At 41.5% G+C, this 12,992-nt stretch overlaps 2 protein-coding genes across 5 annotated transcripts in view; one reads left to right on the forward strand and one right to left on the reverse strand.

Moving 5' to 3' along the window:
• PPFIBP1 (PPFIA binding protein 1) overlaps window positions 1-12,992 on the reverse strand; it is a 161,264-nt gene that overhangs the window by 69,065 nt on the left and 79,207 nt on the right. The gene's annotated exons all lie outside the window — the stretch shown is intronic.
• Window positions 10,388-12,992, forward strand: part of CUNH12orf71 (chromosome unknown C12orf71 homolog) — a 9,998-nt gene continuing 7,393 nt past the window's right edge. The window contains exon 1 of the mRNA XM_014454081.2: window positions 10,388-10,403. Coding sequence (XP_014309567.1) covers window positions 10,388-10,403 — 16 coding nt within the window. The remainder of the gene's footprint in view (window positions 10,404-12,992) is intronic.

A 12,992-nucleotide genomic window follows, 5' to 3' on the forward strand; every position in this document is an offset into this window, starting at 1 on the left:
TGTGGGCCCAATCCCCAGTGTGGGATGTGCAGGAGGCAGCTGATCCATGATTCTTTCTCATCATCCATCCCTCCCTCCCTCCCTCCCTCCCACCCTCCCTCCCTCCCTCCCTCCCTCCCTCCCTCCCTCCCTCCCTCCCTCCCTCCCTCTCCCTTCCTCTCTGAAATCAATAAAAAAGAAAGAAAAGAAAAGAAAAAAGAAAAAACTGGTCCTTCAGCAGAGATGGCTGGAGGAGCACTGCTCTGGAGACCCCTGCATGTGTGTGTTGGGAGCAAGTGTGTGCACAAGCGCTGGACACTGCAGCCACGGACCCTGGATGGAGAGAGAAGGGGCAACGCAGGGAGCGAGAGAGCGCCAAGAACTGGGGAGTGTGGTTCAGATTTGTTCTCTCTGCACACATGTCAAATGATAAAAATAATGAAATGGCAAGTAGAAAACTGTTAGCACTGACACGATGACATACGGTGAAATTCAGAAGAAGTGAAACAAAGATTTTTGGTTGTATAAAATTAACAGCAATGGCAGCCATACACTTGAACTACTTATACGTCTAATTCCAAGGCAGCACAGCACCCACAGTGCCAATTTCTGATCCACTTTGTTTCCATTACAGCAATAAAGGCTACGTATTTTGTGCTAAGTTTTCATCATTTGTCATTCATACAACATAGCCCAAAACATGCGATGTTTGAAAATGGAAGAATCTTGCCAGCATACCAAATTGACTGGGAAGAGTGAGAAAAACTGTGGGCGAGGGGACAGTTTTGTGGAGGAATAAGACTTCATAATGATTTTAAAAACGAAACTGTCTGTCTAGTGGGTAATTTCTGTTGCTTTCTCTTTCCACTGGGTGTTAGTTACGCTTGTGGCTGTGCAGTAAGTGGAATGTCAACGTTTTTTGCTTTTATAGCATACATGTTTCTGGCCACCATCAGCAGTAGAGATATGTTTTCAGCTGTTGCGGGGGGGGGGGGGGGCCCGGGGGGGACGGACACAAAATAAAAGCCAGAGCCCTGAAATTCTTCAGGTGAAAAGACAAAAAACATCCCTGACATTGTTATTCACTATTAAAGTCTTAAAAGCCATGGAAATTCTGTACAATTAATGAGTACAGGCCCAGGTAATAATGGGTAACAATGCTTTTCAAGTCATTTATATTTCAGTTCTGAATGGCTGGCCTTGGCTGCAGGAGATGTGCTTAAGGGAGGGGTGATGAGAACCAGGAAAGCAAGGCCAAAAATTATTTCCCAACCCAGGCGGTGGCAAACTGCAGCCCACAGGCCACATCTGGCTCACTGCCCGTTCTTGGGAATAAAGTTTCATTAGAAGACAGTCACAGTCATTCGTTATTATCATCAGTGGCCGCTTTCACGCTATTTGCAGACTTGAGTAGTTAAAACCCTCAAAGCCCAAAATATTTACTATCTGGCCCTTGGCAGCAAAAGTGTGCCAACTCCTGTCCCAACCCATCCAATAGCCTCTCGAAGTGCACAGACCCTCTCCTATTCGCTATTCACCCTCCTGACTAAACATTTCTTGAGTATCTGTTACTAGTATACACCAGGCACTATTCTAAGCGATGAGGATATAACAGGAAAGAAAAAGAAGAGAAAGAAAATTAAAAGTTGTTGCTCTAAAGTCAAGAAACCATAAATAAGTAAATACGTATATTTAAATATACAGTAGGTGACCCGGTGACACATAATACAGTAAACAAAGCAAGGCAGGAGGATAAACATTAGCTTACTATGTACCAGGCTCTGTTTGTAAGTGCTTTTCATGTATTGATTCATTGAATCCTCACAATAACCCCATTGACACAATATTTACTCCTATTTTATAGGTGATAAATCAGAGGCACACACAGGGCACCCAAGACATACAGCAGCTGGAAAATGGATTTGAAGCCAGACAGGCGGACTCCAGGGCCCATGATCTTAATTTTACGCTGTGCTGGCTCTTTGTGCAGAAAGAGAACGGCAGGAGTTACAATTTTAATAGCCAGGGAAGGCCCCACTGATAAAGTGACATTGAGCAAAGAGGTGAGGGAGAAAGTCACGTGGAAAACAACAGCCAATACAAAGGCCCAGGGGGAGGGAGGGCTTTATATACTTAGTATTGAGAAAAAGAGGGAAGGAGGGAGGGAGGGAGGGAGGGAGAGAGAGAGGGAAAGAGGGAGGGAAGGAGGGAGGGGAAGGGAAGAATTTACATTGAGTGAAATGCACAGGTCTTAACTGTACAATGTGATGAGTTCTGATGAATGCACACACCTATGTAACACATATCAACATTCGTACCACCTTGTGTATATTTTGGTGGAAAAGCTAACGGAATTTGATATAGTTCTTGGGAACAAGAAATGACTCAAGGGCTGTGGCCTACTCCACAGAAGGATGGAGTGGCCATTTACTGAGGCAACTGACTACCCAGTCCCAGCCCCAGGCATAACAAGTACTGCCTCCATCCACAGAAGAAAGGAAGCTAGAAGAATTATAAAATTATCACCCACGGAGAGTCATCCCCTGCCATCCTGTACAGTAAGGCATAATGAAATAGCTGGATCTTGCCCGTGAAAGCTGTATGTCATGGCAGAATACCCAAGCCAAACCCATTACCACAAACGGCATTACGAACTCTCATAGCACTTTAAAAAAACTCTGTTATCAGGTACCATGTGGAAGCATGGCTTACCTCTACTAGATTACTATACCTGGTGAGGGAAAAGGTGTGTCTCTGGAAGGTGGGCTCCCTTAATTTGGGTCCATGGGATGTTGTCTCTACCACACTGAGCTTTTAAAGAATGAAGGCCCCACTTTTAATCGCTTCTATGCCAAGCTTAGCTCAGGACATGGTGCTCAGCAAAGGACTGAAGAATAAATGAATAACCACCAACAAAATTATTCATTAATAGCCACCAAACATGCTAGGTAGTACTGCATATGAAACAACAGTGCATTAATGGACTTGTTTGGCTCTTTTAGGTCTTAGATCATCAACCTAGATTTTGTTTTCACTTGAATAAAAGTCCTGGTATCCCATAGCTTTTAGGAGAGGGATTGGGGGCGGGGGGAAGGAGGGGGAAGAAGAAAAGCAGAGCCAGTAAATATGTTGCATTGTTTTGACATGAATTTGAAAGCTTGCTTTTATGCTACCGATATGCTGAATGACAGGGGCAAGACTACCAAATAGCCAACGTAACCAGGACTTTCCATATTTTACAATATCTGGTAGGACTAGTGCTTCAAAATGACATGGATAAATTTATTCATATGTATATATTCAATATCTATCATTTGCCCACCAGGTGCCAGAAACTATTCCAGGCACTGAGGAGTTTCCATTCTAGTGACCATCTGCCAATTTTTGCATTTGTTCTCCAATAAAGTCCATCTCACAGACCTGATTATGTGAGACCACCTGCAGGAGACATAACTTTCCCAGCCAAGGATCGCATCTGTCTTATTTTCAAGTGGCACCCCCAAAGTGTGATATTCTAAGTGATGGGGGCACAAATTCTATTTAATATGGTGCTTGAGTTTAAAAGCAGACAAGGGAATAATATTCTTGGCTTTCACATTTTTGCTGCTTATACCATATGCATTGAATGTCTGTGAATTATCTTAATCTCAGGATGCCTCAAGTCCTACCTTCTGTTAAGAAGTAATTTAGTATTAAAAGTGTATTTTTCCTTATGAACCTGCTTGCTATGTCTTGATTCAGCTGTACCAAGCACTGCTAGAGAAAGTGGGGTTGGCTCCACTTCAAATGCCTGATATCTAACTTCAACCTTGACTGAGCACTTCATGTTACTCAACAATCCTTTTATTCATCATTAGTTCCCTCCCTATCACATTCCTCATAATGGCTGTCTCTAAAAATTCCTATAAAATTCTCCCCTAATCTATTCCTATTCGTGCAGACCCTTAATCTCAGTAGATTATTTCTTAGCCTACCATACAGAGAATCCTGAGAGCTCTCCTCTAGCTAAAATTTCTACGTACACTTACTGGCCTATTCCAGGATCACAGTCTTCTGCCAAAACTTTTCATCCTCATTCTTGATCTCATCCCAACCTTTTAAACAATGACTCCCTCATTCTTGTATATCTTCAATCACAAACTAATCCTCAGTTTCCTTCTGTTCCATGAATAATATGTTGAAAATCTTTTGGCCCTAAAATTCCCAGTCAAAAACAAAAAACAATTCCCAAATCCTTCTCTTCACCCTTTATAAGTTACAGATCTAGCTCTGACTCCACAATTATGCCTTAAAAATGAGTGATCCCCACATACTATTTCTCCTGATCCCTACTGCAATTTGGGATATCCTAGCACCAAAAAAAATGTCATCAAAGATCATCACTTGAAGAGGTTGCATGGCTGCAAAGTGACAGAGAAGAGATTCAAACAAAAACAGAATTATAACACCCTAAATGTGCATCAATGGGGTTTTCAATATGTACTTGGGGAATTGAATCCATAATATTTTGTAAATAAGGCCAAAAAATTGGATTGAAACAATTCCTCTAGGCAACAAAACAAACAAGTGGGATTACACTAACAAAAAAACAAAAACAAAAAAAAGGTTTTGCAAAGCAAAAGAAACCATCAATAAAATGAAAAAGCAACCGATGCAATGGAAGAAAATATTTGCAAATCATATATTTGATAAAGGGTTAGTATCCAAAATATATTTTAAAAATACTCATACACCTCAATAGCAAATAAACAACTTGATCAAAAAATGGGCAGAGGATCTGAATAGGCATTTTTTAAAAGAAAACATATAGGTGACTAACTCATACATGAAAGGATGCCCAACATCACTAATCATCAGGGAAATGCAAATTAAAACCACAATGAGCTATCATCTCATACCTGTGAAAATGACTTACCAAAAGACAAAAAATAACATGTTGGTGAGGATAGAGAGAAAATGGGACCCTGTGCTCTGTTGGTGGGAATGTAAATGATGCAGCTACTATGAAAAACAAAATAGAGTTTCCTCAAAAAATTAAAAATAGAATTACATATGATCCAGCAATTCCACTTCTGGATATTTATGTGAAAACAACAAAAACACTAAATCCAAAGATATATGCACCCCTGTGTTCATTGCAGCACTACTTACAATAGCTAATAAAGGAAAACAACCTGCAATGGAATATTATTTTGCCATAAACAGAATGAAATTTTGTCATTTATAACAACATCAGTGGACACTGAGGGCACTATGCTAAGTGAAATAAGACAGACAAAGACAAATACCATATGTTCTCACTTATATGTGGAATCTGAACAAACAAACAAACAAAAACTGGCTCATAGATATAGAGAATAGACTGGTGGTTGCCAGAGGTGGGGGGCAGGGGAAGGAGAGGAATGATGATGGCAAAATGGGTAAAGAGGGTCAAAAGGTACTTCCAGTTATAAAAGAAAGAAGTCCTGGAGATGTAATACACACCATGTGACTATAGTTAAGAACACTGTATTGCATATTTGAAAGTCATTAACAGAGTAAAACTTTAAAGGTTTTTTTCTTTTTTAAAAAATTCTTTATTGTTTAAAGTATTACTAAAGTTTTCATCACAAGAAAAAGTAGTTTTGTAACTATGTATGGTGATAGATGTTAACTTCACTTATTGTGGTGATCAATTCATAATATATACAAATATCAAATCATTATGTTGTACACTTGAAACTAATAAAATGTTGTATGTCAATTTTACCGTAAAAAGGGGGGGGGGTGAAAAACAAACAAATGGTTCTGAAAACAAAGACAGAGAGATAGCCATTAATCAGAGTATAAGAAAAATTCCATAGAATATTAGTGCAACACAAGAGTGACAGAAATCCTTTATGTCCTCCCTCAATTTCTACCCTATAAATCAGAGCACAGGATTGTAATCTTTTCTTTGTAATTAATTTACTTATTTAAAAATTATAGATGACATATAATATTAAATTAGTTTCAAGTGCACAACATAAGTGATTTGACATTTATATACCTTACAAGTGATTCCACGATAAGTCTAGAAACTTTCACTGTACAAAGTTGTATTACAATATTATTAACTATATTCCTATGCTATATATTACAGCCCCACGGTTTATTTTAGAGCTACAATCTTTTCAATGTAAGGGAGCAGCTCTTTTGAGTTTGCAGAGTTCAGAAAATGGTTTGAGAAAATGTGTGTGAGGTGCCTTGCATATGCCTGGTCCATTTTAAGGGCTCCATAAATATCGGCTCCAAGCAACTACATTTTCTGTCTCTGCCAGATACCAGCTGAGAACATCGTGTGTGGGACTTTTACGCTTACCTTCTGCTCTATATGAAGTCCAGAGCTCAGCACCCTTCATTGGTTCCATAAATACTTTCTCATGACAGACCTCTCCTACCCTACAAATTATGCTAAAAACAACAACAATGATGATAAGGACATAAAAAGGAAAGAAAGAAAAAAAAGGAGGGAGGAGGCGGAGAAACAGGGAAGAAAAAGAAGTGAGAAAAGCAAATAACGTTTATTAAGTGCTCACCCCACCGAGAGATCTGGGGCATTAGTGCCCTAGGACTGTGACAGTAAAAAGAGACAAGCTCTCCAAAAACTATGCAGAACCCTTTTTTAAATACTCACCCAAGGATATGTTTATTGATTTTAGGAAAAGAAGGAAGAAGACAGAGGGAGGGAGGGAGGAAAGGAGAGAGATAGAGAAAGAGAGAAACATTGATTGGTTGCCTCCCTTATGCTCCTGGAACAGGGATGGAATCTGCAATCTAGGTATGTGCCCTGACTTGGAATCAAACCTGCAACCTTTTGGTGTATGGAATGAAATTCCAACCAACTGAGCTACCCAGCGAGATACTCAGACTGGGGGGAGGACAGAAAGAAAGGAGAGTTGGCTTTTTAATGAAGAAAGAACTGGCCTTTTATCTTAGGGAAATCCTATATAATAAAACCCTAATATGCAAATTGACTGAATGGCAGAACGACTGGTCACTATGACGTGCACTGACCACCAGGGGGCAGACACTCAACGCAGGAGCTGCCACCTGGTGGTCAGTGGGCTTCCATGGGGAGCACCACTCAGCCAGAAACTGGGCTCACGGCTGGCTGGCAAGCAAGCAGGCAGCGCTAAGGACCCCTCGGGGGATGTCCAACTGCCGGGTTAGGCTCACTAAGCCAGCAGGCAGACATCCCCAGAGGGGTCCCAGACTGCAAGAGGGCGCAGGCCAGGCTGAGGGACTCTGCTCCCCAGTGCACTGGGCCTCTAGTATATATACTATAATCTACTTTATCTTAATAGTAACTATTACAGGGCCTTTCCCACAGAGTCAGAAAGCACCTTGACCTCGTCTCCTTCCATACTGTTACAGGCTCACAGAGGCATAAGGAAGCTGTCATGTGGTATCTAATCAGCCCTAAATTCTATTTCCACAGTGATGGTAGTTTTGTTAACAGATTGCTGACATTTTAGGATATACTTGATGGGAGACAAAAGTTGACTTATTTAGTAGAGACAGGAGAGAAGATCCCATTCATCCCTGTCTCTGAGGCTAAGAGAAACAAAATTAGAGTAGTGCCTCAACACCCGGAAGCCTAAGAAGATCCATACCCGCCACATTAACACATGGCACATTGGGGAACAGGGCGTGAGGTCAGCTTAAAACACAGAGCGGGGCAGACAAGTATGACAGGACCCCGCGGTCTTCAGAGGAAGAGGTTTGGAAGATGCCTGATCTCCCAGGAACTTGGAAAGGCCCAGAGGAGAAAAGGAAGACATCCTTCAGCTCAAGGATCTACAGCTCTGAAGGGGTCACTGGACAGCATCACAAGCTGCCAGCACTTGACATAAACCGTCAGCCCAAAGCATTGGAACTGTGGGTGTCAAAACCGCTCAGCTACACAAGGCTTATGTGGAAAATGAAGGATATGCAAGAACAGTGTGACTAAAACATGTGTCAAGTAAAAACACATCACGGGTCACCGTGTTATTATATTTTAAATCCTTGAAACTTGGAACAGGTTAGACATTTTACAGGTCATGGACTTGGATAGGAAGGGAGTGACTGAAGTCCCCTTATTAAAGGTGCTGCTCTCATCTTTGTTTTCATTTACTTAACACTTTTTGATCTCGTGACTCATGAAATGAGTGAGGAGAGAGCCCTGCTATCTGCAGAACCAACACCACCAACATGAGGTGCTCTGCTGGGTCAGGAAAAGAGGTGAAAATTCAGCTAATTTATAGATTTATTTTGGTGACTTATAGAAGATCTCCAAATGAATATTGCTAGATTTCTGAGGTTAATTTGTATCAAAGCTCTACTATACGTGTTCTACTGGGCTGAACTGTGTCTCCCCCCAAATTCATATGTTGACATCCCAACCCTAGTACCCCAGACCTTATTTGGAGATAGGGTCTTTTCAGAGATAATAAAGTTAAAATGGGATCACTAGGGTGAGTCGTATTCCAATACGACCAGTGTCCTTATAAAAAGGGGAAATTTGGACCCAGAAATGTGCACAGAAGGAAGATGATCTGAAAAAGAAGACAGCCATCTGCAAGCCAAGGAGAGGAGCCTAGAACAGGTCCATCCCTTGAAGTCCTCAGTAGGTTCCAACCTTTATGGACTTCCAGTCTCCAGAAATGGAAGACATTGCTCCTGGAAAGACACCCAGTTTGTGGTGCTTTGTTATGGCAGCCCTGGCAAACTAATACAAGTGGCAAGATGCTGAGTTGGGAATGACTACAAAGGTACAGGGCATCCCGTGAGGCAGAGTTTAGAGTGCAACTGGCCTGAGAAACCCAGCCACTGCTCTATATAGACGAATGTGTTTTATAGGCAACAATCTGCTGGACATGTTATATTCTTTTCAGTGACAACACTCAGCAGCTGCCTTTTATAACCTGGCAATGGGCATAACACACTAATCCTATTAGATGCAACACATTCAGCGATTTCCATTTCAAAACAAACATTTACAGAGCGATTACTTGCTCCCATATTCAAATCCGATTCCTACTGAGAGACCCAAAAATGACCTCCAGAGAATGTCCATTAGTTTTAAAATCACAAAGTATTGCATATGCTTGGTTGTATTTCATATTTTCTTATACTACCCCTGCCACATATAATGTGTTGGCACATCCATAAAGCTGAAAAAAAGATTTAAAAAGACAAAAACAATATTCAACACTGAGTTGAAAAACAAGAAACAAAACTGCCCCCAAATCAAAGGCAAAATTATCATAATGGTATTTATTCAGTGTTTGCTCAGGGAGAGATTTATGCTAGGATCCTGGCAGAGGATATGTGGATATAGAACATGTACATCAAAGCAATCTAGGACTGATGAATAGTTTTGTACCAACAATGAAAGTGCTTAATAAAACGCTCGATTTAAATTTTTATAAGATGACTCAGGCCTACCAAGAATGAGGTCTCCTCCCATTTCTTCTCCTGCCAGGTCCCACATACTTCAAGTCATTTTCACAAGAGCAAACATGTCAGATGAAAGAATGTCCTGCCACTCCAACAAGTTGGAGGCCCTCCTCCACATACTAAAACCACGGTCGTCTGTTGGCTTTAGGTATTCCGTTCCAAACTTACATGCTAGCATTTAAACACATTCTAGGTTGCAAATTACTCCGAATCTTCAACGGTGAGACAGGGCAAGTACGTTAAGCAGCACAGATATGTTTTCAAGCAACATGCTGGCTTGGAAAGACACATCCAGGATATCCTAGTCACGCAAAAACCAATTTGTACAGCTTCATGGTAGGAGCCTTTTTATATGTACAATGATTACTACATCAGCAGGCTACCAGGGATTTCAAAACCTTGTCCAGGACTCTGCTTCGAAATAGGACAAACAGACCTATTTTCATTTGGAGGCAAACCAAGTGACACGTCGAGTGAGGGTCACCATTCTGGCTAAGCAGGTTGTGTCCCACACAGGGTGCCCTGCCCTGGCAAGTGGAGGTTGCGATCCAGCCTGTTCCAGCACCAGGGCCACATCTGCCTGCAGGGCCGCCGTCTTCTAATCCCACGAAGGCTCCCTAAGGACCACACCACTCTCCCCTGCTTCTCCGTGGATACCCTTGGAACAGAGGTCTAGCATCACCTCAGCAGAGAGCATGGTTGTACATGTGTTTAGTTCAAGCAGTGAAACTGTGACTGGGACAGGAGGTTAAAGAACAGAGAGGAAGATGTTGGCAGGGACCATGTCATGCAGGGCCCATGAGGGCCATTTTAAGAATCTAAAGATTATTCAGGGCTGTCACTGAAGGGTCTTAAGCACAGGGGTGACCTGATAGGGAGTTTGTGTTTCTTAAAAAAATCTTTCTGGGTCCTACATAGGTGAGGAATCCGAAGGAAGCCAGAGAATATGGGGGAAGGTCCAGGTGAGAATTGGTGGGCAAAATGATGAGGACACAGTAGACAGGTTGTATTAAAAGATGGAAGTGACAGGGCTTTGTGACTGACCAGCTGCGGGGAGAAAGTGTGAGAGAGAAGGAATGATGTCCAGGAAGACACCCAGCCTGTGCCACGAAAAAGTGGGCCAATGATGATGCTGTTTATAAAGAGCACTGGAGGAGGAGCAAGTTTGAGGGTTTAAGGTCATGAGTTCTATGGAATTGAGACTTCCATAGAGCAGTGGGTTAATATGCCTTAGAGTAAAAGTCAGTACTAAAATATGAAATACCTTTCTTACATTTTTCTTTATAAAATCTGAGAAATACAATTATGACCAGAGTTTTTAAAGCACTGTGGCTCCATGCTGAATATAAGACTTGTAGTTCTCAAATTATTCTCGATGACCCCATTCCTGTCCCCACCCCCAGAACATTCTTGGTTGGACCAGCTGCCCTAAAAGTAAACAAATCTCAGAAGAAAAGGGGGAAAAGATAAGTCCATGTGATAGGAGTTGTAGGTCACGTAACACCCAGATGACCATCCCCTTCTCCATTTTGCTCCCACAATCTGTTCCTATCCTCACCTATAGATTGTTTACACATTCAATAAGAGCCGTGAGTCTCACAGTGTGATCCCCAAACCAAGCAGCATCAGCAGAACTTGAGAACTTGTTAGACATGGAAATTCTCAGGCCCCATCCCAGACCTACTGAATGGGAAACTCCGAGGGTGGGACTCAGCAGTCTGTGCTTGAACAAGTCCTGCAGGTGATTCTAGGGCACGCTCAAGTTCAAGAACCACTGACAATGAGATTTCCTTCATGTCTACTTGCTAATTTCCGTATTTCTTTTTGCCTGTTAACAGTTCCTTGGTGTCCAAAACTGCAGCCAATATCAAAATAAAGCTCCTCCCCCAGGTGATGCCATCCTCCCTCTTGGTTCTCACACTACCTCCCTCCTCAAAGTGCCCAGACACCCAATTTCGTCTCCACTAAACTGAATCCACCCCATACCCTTGTGTCACTTGTTGGTGGCATGGCCCTTGGGCTCTGAGCTCCTTCACTTCATCCCAACTGTCCCACTAAAGAAGCCTGCCTTGTGCTGTAAGCCGCGTGAGCATGTTCACAACAGGAACCCTGCCTTTTATTTGAATTCATCATAGTGTCGGATAATAGAGAAAACCTAATAAAAGTCTAACTGGTTGTTCTAAATCAGTGTTTCCCAAGGAGGAGTCTACCAGCAAGGGCATGTTGAGGGTGCAGATTCTAGGCCCCATTTCTATCTATTAAACTAGAAATTTCTGGGGACAGGGACCTACATTTTCAATGCACAATGAAATTTGATCACCTCTGAGGTAGACAAAATTCATCTTGAAAGGGGCAGACTTAGATTAACTGCTTCTAGAGCACAGGATACTGAACTAAGAAGAAGAAACAAAAGGCGAAGAGCTTACCTCCTTCTTAACCTGGGGCCTACCTCTTTAATGTATTCCGCAGCTTGTCAGGTTCAAAACCAGGACACCACAGTTGGTCCTCTCGAATGTTGTGGAATAATCTATCAGTGTGTCTTCCCAGCCTACACTTATGGGACTGGTTTTCCGACCCTAATGAATTTTATCGTTTTAATATTCAGTCCAAGAATTTGGGCTTTAAGACTATTTAGAAGTTATTCTTTCCACCTATTTCTCCTAGACCTATTCATTTGTATGGTCAGTATTGACAAAATGTAAACATGGATTTTTTTTTAGGTGTAAAAAGAAAACACCAAAATAGCTGCCAAATGGCAAATGGCATTATTTATAACCCATGACACATTGTTCCACAACCAAAAATACCTCCTGGCTTTAGTTCTGAAAGTTAAACTTACTCTCCCACAACCAACTGCTCCACAACCTCCTCCTATCAAGAGGTATGTGCTCCATCCCCCCCATACACACCCCAAAAATGCCTACAGCTAGACAGATTGACTGTCAACATAGTTCCTACAAAGCATGCTATGTAACAGAAGCAGAAGGAAGTCCGAGACAAGTGACTTTTAATGCTATTGCAAGAGAAGTGGTTATGAAACAGAAATGACAAGCTCTTTCCTAGAATTAGCATTGATTGGGTCCTTTCTCAAAACAATTTGTGCTCATCTTTATCTTGTCAAACACATGCAAATCCTTTTTTTAAAACTTCACTAATTAAATTTTCACCAGTCCTTTCTAAACTAAGCTGTGTAGGAAAAACAGACACACACACACACACACACACACACACACACACACACCTAAAGTCTCTAAAAATTATTAGCTCTTACTTTTTACTTGCATTTGTAGCTCAATTATTGGATAGTGCTGGCAGAGATTATGGCTGTCCCCTCAGTCCCTCTGCAGCAGTGACTATGTCCCTACCGCTAGCTCCTGACAACCTGTCAGCTGATTTCTACACTTAAAGTTTTGTCTTTGTTTAAAATATTTCTTCTTTTTGTCTTGTATCTTCTAATTTTCCATAATACTTAATATTGTTTTTTGTAATTTAAGCAGTTATTTTTATCTTCAAAATATTTGAAAAAGCTGTGAACATTCCTATAGTTTTCA

Source organism: Myotis lucifugus, unplaced genomic scaffold (genome assembly GCF_000147115.1).
Source record: "Myotis lucifugus unplaced genomic scaffold, Myoluc2.0 scaffold_30, whole genome shotgun sequence".
Taxonomy (NCBI): domain Eukaryota; kingdom Metazoa; phylum Chordata; class Mammalia; order Chiroptera; family Vespertilionidae; genus Myotis; species Myotis lucifugus.